The 12,557-nt window shown below is 37.6% G+C and overlaps 1 protein-coding gene across 1 annotated transcript; it reads left to right on the top strand.

Moving 5' to 3' along the window:
- The first annotated feature begins 1,260 nt into the window (after window positions 1–1,260).
- LOC133458755 (serine protease 38-like) lies at window positions 1,261–11,742 on the top strand. Its single transcript, XM_061738957.1, has 10 exons — window positions 1,261–1,351; window positions 1,439–1,586; window positions 1,716–1,851; window positions 2,097–2,360; window positions 2,471–2,627; window positions 10,478–10,546; window positions 10,636–10,783; window positions 10,882–11,014; window positions 11,166–11,417; window positions 11,493–11,742. The coding sequence occupies exons 1-10, from the start codon at window positions 1,291–1,293 to the stop codon at window positions 11,649–11,651; spliced, it is 1,527 nt and encodes a 508-aa protein (XP_061594941.1). The 5' UTR covers window positions 1,261–1,290; the 3' UTR covers window positions 11,652–11,742.
- The last annotated feature ends 815 nt before the right edge of the window (window positions 11,743–12,557 follow it).

The following is a 12,557-nucleotide window of genomic DNA, read 5'->3' as shown; positions in this document are numbered from 1 at the left end:
TGTGACTGTGAGAACGTCAGCCCTTGCAGCTGCAGCTGGAAAATGTGGTTTCTGGGGTTCATCTGAACTGTCATTCTGCTAAAGCGAATAGAGGTTAAGGTTAAGGTTTTGCCACGTACAACCATTTCAAAGAACACCGCATCTGCTTTGTTCACTTGTTTATGCTCCTTAAGTTAATTTGATGTGGCTGCAAAGTAGGATGCATGAAACCAATATTGTCCAAAATGAATAAGAACAAAAGATAAATTAAGTCACAGGCGGAAATATGAGCATATAAGACAATGAAACTGAATGAAATAATTCAGGAATTTCATATTGCGCCTGAGACATAGATTCATGTAGAGAATTATCTGTTTGTTGCATGAAACTTTTCATTAAAAACTTACACAAAGATATGTGACGAGAAAGCTGGTCAAGCACAATGTTGTAAAATCAAGTAAGCCTTGATTTGATGGTGATTGAAGAAAAAAACAACAAACTGGACGAAAGCAACAGCTGATGAACTGGATCCAAATTTTAATCAAATTATAAGATGTCCTTTGTCTATATTAACTGTTTTCCACTAGTCCCAAGCTCAAAACAACCATCTCATCCTCATTCTCAGAAGACTTTTAATTTTTTCTAGTCATGTAATTAGCAAATGTCTGGTTTCTGCATTCCAGGTATCTGCACATGTGTACCACGCACTTCACATTTATATTGAATGTCCTACCACAGGTTTTCTTGTCAACAGTTGAAATGACTTCAGCATTTCTTACAATGCTCCGTCTTGTTTCAGAGAAATGACACAATGAGTCATGGTGGTCCCTCAGACTTCAGGCAGCCACTTCATGAAGGCTAACAGAAGAACAATTAAATCAGATACAAGACTAGTTGTCAATAGTGTGTGATAAGTTTTGTTAAGCTGCAAATTGAAAGATTTTGAGTCAAAGTGCACGGTATCACTGGTTTTAGGTGGTAAGAGAAGTGTCAGTTTGACACTGTGGTTTCTGTTGCTTCTCTATCAAATGTCACAGCTAAAGAGCTGATTCATGACACATGGTCTTAACATTTCAAATTAAAATGATCATAGTTAAACGAGAAAGATGGAATAATCTTGTATGCCATGTTAAAATGATTCTGACCACATGTGCGCGTATTGCTTTGCAGAATTAACCACAAGCTATTTCCTTTTAGTTTGGCCATGCAGTCACAGCGCAGCTCTTTCCTGACCACATGCCTATAAATCAATGAGACAGAGACAATAAGCTTCAAGACCCCCAACGAGAGCTGGCTGGCTTTGCTGCCAAAATGATGCATACTCTGCACAACCTGATGCTTCTTTCTTTACTGACATTTCTCCAACACAATGGTAAGATGACAAAATCTGATTAGTGATCTCGGTTACAAGTTAAGAAATGTAAACAATAATCCTTTTTTTCCCTCCTTATGTTTGCAGCTCAGGGGAGTGAGATTGTGAGGGGTGCTAAGGTGCCTGACAACTCGATGCTGTACATGGCTTCAGTGCAAATAGAAGGAAAACATTCATGTGGAGGATTTCTTGTGAGTGAAGACTTCGTGCTCACGGCTGCCCACTGTAACCATAAGTGAGTTCATAAAACGTTTTTATTTATTATTTATAATTATTTTAGAAGGGCTTTTTTTTTTTTTTTACTTTTCTTGATTTTATTTGTTTAGCCAACAACATTTAAAAGGAAAAAAATCTCCTCATTTAGGGATTTTATGACTGTTGTTCTTGGCACCCATAATCTCAAGAAGGTTAATGATGGCACGATGAGATACAACATCACCAGATGCATCCATAAAGATTATAAAGGGGTTAAATATGGTAATGACATCATGCTTCTCAAAGTAAGTATACCTTTATTCTCTCTAAAGTAGTCCCAGGTTCTTTATTCTTTCTGTTTTTATGTATTGTTTTTTATTGTTTTTACTTTTATTGCACCGTGGATGAGAGGGAAACGCAATTTCATTCCTTGTATGTCTGATATATATTTGGTGTGACAAATAAAGGAACCTTGAACCTTGAACCTTGATTGTCTCATTACTTTTGGTTTACATTTTGAATGTCATGTCATGGTTTTCCTCATTTGCAGCTGTCCAAGAAAGTGAAACTTAACAGCAAAGTGCAACCGATTCGACTGCCTGGGGCTCAGATCACAGTGAAAGATAAAGCAAAGTGTAATGTGGCTGGATGGGGCAAAACAAAAACCGGCGGTAACAGTTCTGAGGTGCTGAAAGCAGCTGACGTGTCCGTTGTCAACCTGAATGAATGCAGGAGAAAATGGGAACGAGAACGGGAACTCCCAAATAATATCATCTGTGCTGGTGGATATGGATCTAAGAAAGGCTTCTGTGACGTATGTTTATTTATTTATTTATTATTTGTCTTTTCACTACAGTAAAGTAATGCCTCCTCTTCCAGTCTTAGATGATCAAGCTAAACTATCAAGCTTCTTTTCCTGTACAGGGAGACTCTGGAGGTCCTCTGGTGTACAACAAGATGGCTGTTGGAATTGTGTCTTTCAACTTGAAGGGTGACTGTAACTACCCAAATGTGCCCAATGTGTACACAGATATATCAAAATACATTCCATGGATCCAAAAGATTCTCAAGCAAAAACGTTGTTAGTTCTAACAAGGATTCAAGGAGCTTTGTGCTGTTACAGTGATCAGTGCTAATTGTGCAATGATGGGTGGTGGTGGTGACGATGATGATGATGATGATGATGATGATGATGATGACGATGACGATGATGATGATGATGATGATGATGAAGATGAGGTGTGTGTGGTGGTGGTGGGGTCTACAGATGTCCACCTGAGATCAGCAGTCTCGAAGCATTGGGGAAACAGCTGTTCCTTAGTCTCCTGGTTATTGTATGATGAAAATGTTTCTTTTGTTTTGTTATGTTTTTCTTTTTTTTCATATTCTGAAATGTAAAATTAAACTTTATTTTCAGACAGTGTTTTATTGTCCTTTTTACCATTTCTCAACATAGACTGCATACATGGCATTTTATTTAGATTAAAAGATTATAAGGCAAAAGGCATACTTCTTCCTTATCGAAATGGTTGTAAGAGGATCAAAACAATCTAAATTTCCTCAAAGCTAAGAGTGTTAAAAAAAATCTTAATGCATAAACAATGCACATGCAAAGACAGTTCACTTTCAGCCTGTTGCTCTGACATGCAATATGTGTGCTAGTTGTGCTGGAAGTATCTTTGCAGAGTTACGCAGTTCTAGTTTATTCATCCTCAAAGGGAGATAACATTTTGTGGTGAAAGATTATGTGAACATTTTAGAGTTGTAGAAGAAGAAAACTGTTGGAAGATGTTGTATCCTGCATCAGTCTTTATTATAACAAACCTAAAGAAGGCATTGCCAGATTTTTGGAGGATGTGCAGTGTTGTCCAATGTAGTTTACAGGTATTTAACATTCTTAGTTACATAATCAGCTCTAAAGGCTCCAGAACAATTCCATCTTCTTCATCAGTTTGTTCAGTTTCTTTGAGTCACTGGCCTGCGGTGGCTGAGACTGGCTCTGATGCTGCAGCCCCAACAGGTAAAACTGCATCCTCCCTCACAGACTTATAGACGATATCCAGCAAACCTTTCATGAACTTTCAAACTTTTCTGTCCTGTCCTGTATAAAGCTGGTGTTCCATCTCCATTTTTACCTTTGTTTCAATGAGCACCAAATACTCATCCACCACCTTCATCTATCTCTCCTCCTTGAATGAAAACTGTGTTCAGCTTATTTCTGGTCCTCTTAAAATTCAACCACCCTCTCTATCTTGTTCAGTTTCAAAATGAGCCACTTGAACATTGCACGCTGCCTCCTGTTTACCACGGACTCAGCCCACAACAACAAAGTCATCTGAGTATTTCTGCAGAAGACATGTCTCTGAGGTGTACTGAAAGTATGAGGGGTACAGAGCTGCAGTAAAGTCTGCTACGATGCACTTGTTGACCACCCGTTTGAGTCATCAGTGATCCAGGCAATTCTGGAGGTATCCTGTTTTTTTAATTTTTTTTCTCGAGTTTCTCACATAGCAAACCAGATTGAATTGAGTAAAATCCACTGAACGCGATCCTCTCAGTGCTGCCTGTTTTTACCAGATAACACTGGGCTTATTGAAGCACCACAACCCCATGACGAGCAAACTGCAGAGCACAGGATGTAAACAAATGTAATTTTCACAAACAATCACCTGACTCATAGCAGCTTTATTTGTAGACCGAGTACGGAAAACTGTACACTTTCAATGTAGTTTCACCAAATTTTTTCAATATTTTCAAGAACTCACAAGTATTTGGACCAAGTGACAGAAATGTAAAAATAACCATGACTTTCAATGTTGAAAATGATTTGTAGTAAATGATTGCCTGAGGAACTGAGACCATGGACATGGACAACTCAATAATCTTTGAATTGAAATGAAAGGACTGAACAGCAGAGAGAAAGGGAACAAAGGAGGAATGACATTGTTACCCCATATGTTTCAGGTATTTCAGAGAAACTCAGAAGAATCTTCAACGAATAATGAATACTAATATATTTTGTTTTTTGTACCATTAACAATATATCCATGCCTCCTCTCTCTCTGTTCTCTATTCTCTCTTTCCTATCTCCCTTGTCCTGCTCTACCTGGCTGGCCTTCTGCAGGTCCCCCCTTGACTCACAAATTCCTCTTCTTCAGTCAGGTTGGCAGGTTTTGGAAACAATAATCCAAAACCTGAAAAACCTGAAATTTATAGCATTTAAGATTTTATACTAAACAGTTGAGGCAATCAAATCCAATCATTCAGACATGGTGCTTCATTCAGACATGCCTGAGTTTGATTCAACAGTCAACTAAGTGAGGGATAAACAGTAGTGAGGTATAGAGAGAGAAAATGCTTGGACGGTATGAAAAATTTATAAAAAATATTTAAACACCTGTTTCTCTGAAGATTGCATACAATCAATATATATTTGGTTTGTTTTTGTTCTCAAAACATCTAAAATAGGTTCTGGCATTGAGCATACCTATAACGTATTGCAGGTATTACTTTGTCCTATTCTTCCTGAAAACAAATCTTGAAGAGGTATTCCTCGATTTCAGTCTTTGGGGCCACCGCCCTGCACGTTTTTAGCTCTTTTTAGATTCTGTTCTCAATCGTTTGCAGGCCGGAGCTTCAGGAGCTACATGCTGCCCTGCAGTCCCCCCCTCTGATCATCCCACTGCTTGCTTCCACCTGTCCGTATGGATGTCTGGTAGATGCCTGCTGACATCCTGACCTGCTGCCCCCCCCCCCTCTGACCAACTCAGTGTCTGCTGTCTACATCTACTTATATAATCATCCCTGTATTGCACCAGCTAGCCGTTGTGTCTGTCTCTCCTTTCTCTTTTCTTCATTCTCTCTGTCTGATCTCCCTTTTCCTGCTCTACCCAGCTGGGTCCCCCCTTATGATCCAGGTCCTGCTCAAGGTTTCTTCCCTCCTAAAAGGGAGTTTTTCCTTGTCACTGTTTGGCTAGTAGCTTAGTAGCTAAGTAAACCTCTTTTCTGTGTTAGAAAACTACGCCATCAGTTAGTCTGATCTGTGAAAACATGATAGTTAAAATCCGCTGCTCGAAGCTGTGGTTTCACTGGTTCATCAAGATTGAAGGAAGTTCGGCTTGTATCAGCTGCTTATCAGTTATGAAAAACAGTGTTGAATCTGTTTCCGTCACTATCAGTGATTATCTCATGTGCATACTCTCGTTCATTTCGTAATCAAATAAGAAGAAAGAAAACTAGAAAACCTTTGAAGTAATTTTGAAGGGGTCTATTAATGCTATGTCCGTTTTTGTGTCTGGAGCAAAATCACAAAATAACAGCAGTGAGCTCACTCCTGTAAGAGAAATAGATAATTTCTTTTTTTAACATTATCCAAGTCATTATTCAAGTTCAACAAAGGATTAGTCATGTTTTAAAGTGGAGAAGAAAAAGCAGAACCTTTTCAGATTAGGTCTGAGGAGCAATGCTTGGTTTTACATGAGTCTAGAGGACCAAGTGGAAGATTTACACCTGTGTAAACATTATTTACCATTTTCATATTTTTATGGGACATATCATTCATTCAGTATGTGTGCTTAAATGGCAGACAGAAATAGATATATCAAATTCATATCAGATTCTTATCACATGTGAATGAGGACTCAAACTTATCCAAGAATGTTAATGTGCACTTTTAAAAAAAATTCACGTTTTGCCAAGGTTGAAAAATGCATTCAACTCATAACACTTTTGATATAAACTAAACAATAAATAAATAAAAACCAGACCACAACTATTAAAAACTGATGTGACTATAAAACAACAATTGCTAAAAAGCAAGTGTCATTTTCTAATAATCCCATGAAGGAGTAATGAAGATGCAGGATGGTCTTTTTCTGATCACAAAATGTTTTTAAAGAGCAGTAAGAAAGGTTTTAGGTAAAGCGATGACTTTGCTTGCCTCATGAAGTATACAGGAGGACATTTCCTCATGTTTGGTGGTAAGATAATGTAACCACTAGAAATATTTAATATGAGTGTTAGGATGGCCGGGTAACGGCTGGACTGAATACAAGAGGAGGCTTGAGGCAGAGGTCAGGTGTATACCAACTCGGTGTTTATTTCACCAAAAAGACACATCTCCAAAAACACATTCTCTCAAAAAGGGCTGCAGACCCACAGCAGCACGTGGTCCTGGCAGCAACCAGGATTGATGGAAACTGGCAGCATTATATACACCCTGCCACTGACAATGACCACAACAAAAGGGAGAACTCACCCTCACCATACATTTAAATATATACCCCAAAACACAAATACATGAAAATATTATTACAACTAAACCTCAAATACTCTAACTAAGGTTAATGATAAACTACACAAATCAATTAGCAATCAAACAAAAGCTGAAGAGTCAATCAAAGAGCCTAACACCCCTCCACTAATTGCTGACTTGGTTTCTCCCGAGCCTTTAAATTGGTGCTCAGCCCTTGCAGACACTTTTAGCCTGAACCCCTGCAGAGGAGAAACAGAGGTGAGTAAACTACACAGCATGGCACAGGTACACCAATCACATAAGCACATGTGTTGAGCTATCCAAACCAAACGTTTGTCTCTGTTTTACAGGCTGGCCTTCAATTCCTCCCAGCAACAAAAATCTACAAAAACACAACAAAATTAACAAACAACTTCAATAAAAATATTAAATGTTTTGTGTTTGTGTCTTAATTTACTGTTGACCACCATAAATACTATAAAAATACAGATATCAACAAGTAATGAAGAGGGCCTTCATTACAATGAGGATGGATCTTTTGAGAAAGAGGTAAAGCAGAATTAAAATTGTATTACTGACCTTAAAAAAACCTTAATTTCTTCACCAGGTGGAGTGGATGTTGTGTTTTTTTTGGAAAACAGTCAGCCTGTTGAGAAAAGATGAGAGAGGCGGGTCATGCTGGTTATCTATTCTGATATGGACATACACAGATATGGGCACTAGGTGGATTTACCCAGGGCATCATGTAGGCTAGATATAGAGCTAATCAATACTTTGATAATGGCCCTGTAATTGATTTGAAATTTAGTTGCTACACCACACACGCATTATGCACTAGTTAGGCAGGAACAATCAGTAGCAGCAAGCTTGCAGGCTACACAGTAGAGGGAAAAGAAAAACTAATCAATAACTTAAAGCAGAAATAGCAATATGATAAAGAAAAACAGAATAACAAAAGTACTTATTCTGTATTCCGTATTATCAAGTTCCATAGTCACAAAAACAAAATCAATATTGTAAATATATTTTCTACAAATTTACAATTGTACTGCATCCTGAAAACAATCTTTTAATGGCTTTGAAAAGCATGTCTACTTTTTAAAGACATCCATTTGGAGGTTGACAGCACTGTTGATGATTCTGTTTAGTGGGCAACGAATACAAATATTATCAGTTATTGTTGTTGGACTACAGTAATGCAACCAGACTGAAGACAAGTAAATCAGAAACATTAAGCTGCAGTAACAACGTCTCATTGTCTGACTCATTCTGTAACACAGCAGATAAAGAAATCTAGGGCAAGTAGAGCAGGAGTGAGATGACCTATTAGACATCAAGCAAGAGATGTTAGTAACTTCATTAGTGCAGAGGAAGGAATGACAGTAAATCAAAGACATACATACATATGTACCTACACACATACGTACATGCATGCATGCATACATGCATGCATGCATGCATGTATGCATACATGCATGAATGCATATCTTACAACAGATGTCTTTTCTTTTGTGCATGGGTATGTGTGAGGGTGAGTGTATCTTTTACCAGCCCTGTCGACAGTTTACCATTTTCTATTAACCCCAGAACCCTGATGCTGTCAAATAAGGCTAAAATTATTGATAGTGTGACACAAAAGAATGGAAAAAAAAAGAAAAAAGACAGTGATGGGTGCAGTATGGTGACAGTGTCCTGTGCTGTGGTTTATGTAAATGAATGCGTAGTTTGGAATAAAAGTACGTAAGTGTTTACTAAGGACAAATAGATTTACAAACAGAGGACAAACAGAGAAGGTGTAAGAGAGAGAAAAACTTGTGTGTGTACAGGATGCATGTAGGCCTGTGAGTATATTTGACTATCTGTGTCTAGACTGAGAAGGGTGGGGGGTTAAGGTTTTGCCAAATCTGGAACTTAATTCATATATATGCAGACAGTTGTAAGAAAAAAAGAAAGATTTGAACTGAATGGAATAATCACAATTTAAACAAGAATCATGGAAACTAAAGAATTAGGGGAGATGTGAGCCAGTGTTTGTGTATCATTCTGTCCCAAATGAATTATTTATACTGTTTGTTGCTGCACTGTCAGACCTGCAAGCAGTTGCTTTGAATATCTTACTGTAAAATGCTAGAATCTGCCATTTGCTGCCTGCACTTGTTAACGCACAGTGTCATAAAGAAATGAAGAAAGCCATTAATGGGATTAAAGCATGGTTTCACAAGCTGTAAAGTCCTTATAAAGTGATGTTAGAATAACAGACTACAGTAATTAATTGATTTCAATTAAAAAACACTTTATTAATCCAAAAAGCGAAATTAATTAAATAGAAATAATGAAATACAGACTGTTAATAGGACCATATCCAACCTACGTATGGCTAATGGATCAAGAGCTGACTACAGTAATTTCCAAGAAACAAAACCAGTTTCTATTACAGGTCGAGGTTTAATGAGCGTGAAAACGGCCATCCGGGATAAAACAGCAAAGATACAAAAATACATTCAGAAGATGACTCCAGCGGATGAAGTGAATGTCTCAGGCAGCAGAAACCCAATGAAAACGACGACGACTACCTAGCATGGCAGTAGAAGGCCCTGCATGGCATGTACCACTGGCAGAGTGAAGAAGTGGCTGATATACGGTATTAAAGCATGGAGGCAGTGGTTGTGCAAACATGCCCATAAATCAGTTGAGCTTATAGCAGCATGGCATTAGATGAAGGTATCTTGGACCCCCATGATATAAATGAAATGCCACAGCCAAGTAAATAAGTATGGTTAGTCATCCCAACATCAAGACAGGAGATACCTTCAAAAGAGTTAGAGAAGGATAGACATAAAGATTCTTGTTCCCTGTGTTTAATGAGAAACCAGAAGACTTGCTTAAATACTTCCTTATTTAAGTAGTTGTGATGTTATAATATGATGTTTAACAGGATGTTGAGTTATTGTCTATGTATGTTTGAGGCTAACCAATGATGAAGTCATACCACTGTTGTATAGAGTGAGAAGTCCCATCATATTTTACAAATACAGAAGTGGGCAAGCAAGTAACAAGTTAAAATGCTGACATTCACGGGAATAAAATGCAACACTGACAGAGGCAGAAACCTCAGTCTAGATATTACCCAAGAAGAGGGCACAGAAGGCTTAGACACTTTACAAACAGAGATAAAACAGGGGGAAATGTAGAATTTTCCCTTATTAACTCCCTTATTTTAGAGAGGGGAAATTTATTTGAGATCATTCATTGTACTTTGCCGTATGAAGCAAACAGTTGATTTTAAATCAGCGGATAGATCTAAAACTCCAGTAAAACACAAACTAATGAAGGAAGATGAAAATTTAAAAACTTTTAGTGAAGAGTAAATATTAAAGGGTAGGACGTCCAAAAGGACTCCTGGTCCCCACTTAATCAATTAATGGGAACCTTGTGTACAAAAAGCAGAAATTAAACCACAGAGCAAATGAGACACTCTGGTATACATTAGAAAAATAAATGTTCATAGTCTTTTGAGAATTAAGATATCGGTAACACAAAGATGGTGAGCGGTAATATTAGCAGTAAACACTATAGGATGTGGTTATTGCTCAAGATAAGATTATGATCATGCTTGCTAAGAGCATTCTAGTATATAAAATGCTCAGACTGAAAGCCCCCACAAGCACAAGTGTGATTTTGTGACACGATGTACCGTCTGGGTAAAAATCTAATCTTCCTGATTCTGACATGTGTCGGACTCCTCGGTAAGAAATCCAAAGTGTTCCTTTTTCTTCAGCCGTTCAATTGTACATTGAATTTTTAATCTAAATTACACTTTTCCTTGCATTTGCAGCTCATGGGAGTGACATCATAAATGGGGAGAGCGCCCCAGACAACTCTTTGTTGTATATGGCCTCCGTGCAAAACATCTTGGGTCATGCATGTGGAGGATTTCTCATCAACGAGGAGTGGGTGCTCACTGCTGCACATTGTGATGATAAGTGAGTGATTATTTTTCTTCTACTGCTATTTTTTTAAAGTTTGTTATTTAAAAATGTTGGAAAATGTATCAGTAACTACCTAATTTTCACTATTTTAGTTTTATCACACACGTCATTGTTGGAAGCCACAATCTCAAGCGGGAGAAAAACAGTAAAATTGCAATTGAAAAAAAATGCAAGCACGAATCTTACAAAAATGTTGGACTTGGTGATGACATCATGCTTCTTAAAGTAAGTATACAGTATACACACATAAGTACTTTTAAAGGACATTTTGCGGTAGTTATCAAGTGTCAATCTAGGCAGCACAAATTATGTTGCAAATCGTAAAAAGTAGCATGACATTGCTAACTTTTCTTTTTAACTTTTTATGTCTCTCCAGCTGTCCTCTAAAGCCACTATAAGCCATACCATTGGTGTGATTCAAGTTCCAGTCTCTGACATAAACTTGGAAGAAAATCAAGTGTGCTTTGTGGCTGGATGGGGTGCCATTAAAACCGAAGGCATTAATGTTGATGAACTGAGAATGGTGAACGTGTCTGTCATAAGTCCACAAGCCTGTGAACGTGAATGGTTTGGCCTTCCTTCGAACATCATCTGTGCAGGTGGAAGCACAGTGAAAGGGTTCTGCCAGGTAGGATTTCTCATTTTATTATAAATATCATCTATTACATATCAACCAACTTATACTGATCCTGCCTCCTCCCAGGGTGATTCTGGTGGTCCGCTGGTGTGCGGCGGCAAAGCTGTTGGTATTGTTTCTTTTAACAGCAACAGAAACTGCAATTACCCAGATAAGCCCAACGTCTACACGGATACGTCAAAATATCATAACTGGATCTTCAACATCGTCAAGAATAGCTGTTGAATGTAAACTTGTTAGACAAAGCTTTGCTGCAGTAAATGGTCTTTGTATATGGGAGGTGAGGTTGTCTCTCGCTTTATTTGCTGTTGAAGAGAATAAAAAAATACTATTTAAAAGCCCTTCTAAATACAACTGTCTTTTCTTTATCAGACAACAGAAAATGCACACAGACCTTTTGAGATGTGCCTCAGTAAATCCACATACATTTGAATGCATGTCAAGTAACGTTTATATAACCTGATTATCCTTGTGAAAAAATGAATAGCATTCATTATATTTGTTTCGCACATGTACAGACAGGTCACGATACAGAATTTAGATTAATTATTATTTTCTGTAAAGTTGTCAGTGAAAGAATGCCACTATGTGACAACTCGTCTTTTTTTAAAACAGATCCTTTAGTTTTTGGAAAATGCATATAAATGTAAAAATGTATAAACCGCAAAATGCGCCTAAAGATATCTTAATATCAATTGTTTTTCTTATTGATACCTTCTGTTCAGTGCAGTAATCCTTTGACTTTAACCAGATTACCATAAATAACATCAGTTAACATAATGAAAGGTGCAAGTATGTAAGAATAAATGCAGTTAATATCTATTTGCGTTTCCCGTTTATGGACGGATTATTTTCAGAATTGCAAGGACCCCATTTTATCACTTGAGTCCCTTTGAATCATGTATATATCACGTACTTTAGTTTTGAAGAGAATTGTGGGCTCCTTGCAGCTTTTACACGTCTATTTTGATGTTATCAGTTACTTACGAGGCTGAGGTCTGAATTACTCTGCACTCTGAGTCTTGTAGCACTCTCTGTTTCTCAGAGATCAGTGTTTCAAATCTCACCCCCAACAATAGAAAGTCTTTAGTGGAATACAGTTTGAAACAATACAAATATACTACTCAAAAC

The sequence above is a fragment of the Cololabis saira genome, chromosome 13 (assembly GCF_033807715.1).
Source record: "Cololabis saira isolate AMF1-May2022 chromosome 13, fColSai1.1, whole genome shotgun sequence".
NCBI classification, from domain to species: domain Eukaryota; kingdom Metazoa; phylum Chordata; class Actinopteri; order Beloniformes; family Belonidae; genus Cololabis; species Cololabis saira.
The sequence above is the reverse complement of the archived record's forward strand: the minus strand, read 5'-3'. Positions and strand labels throughout refer to the sequence as shown.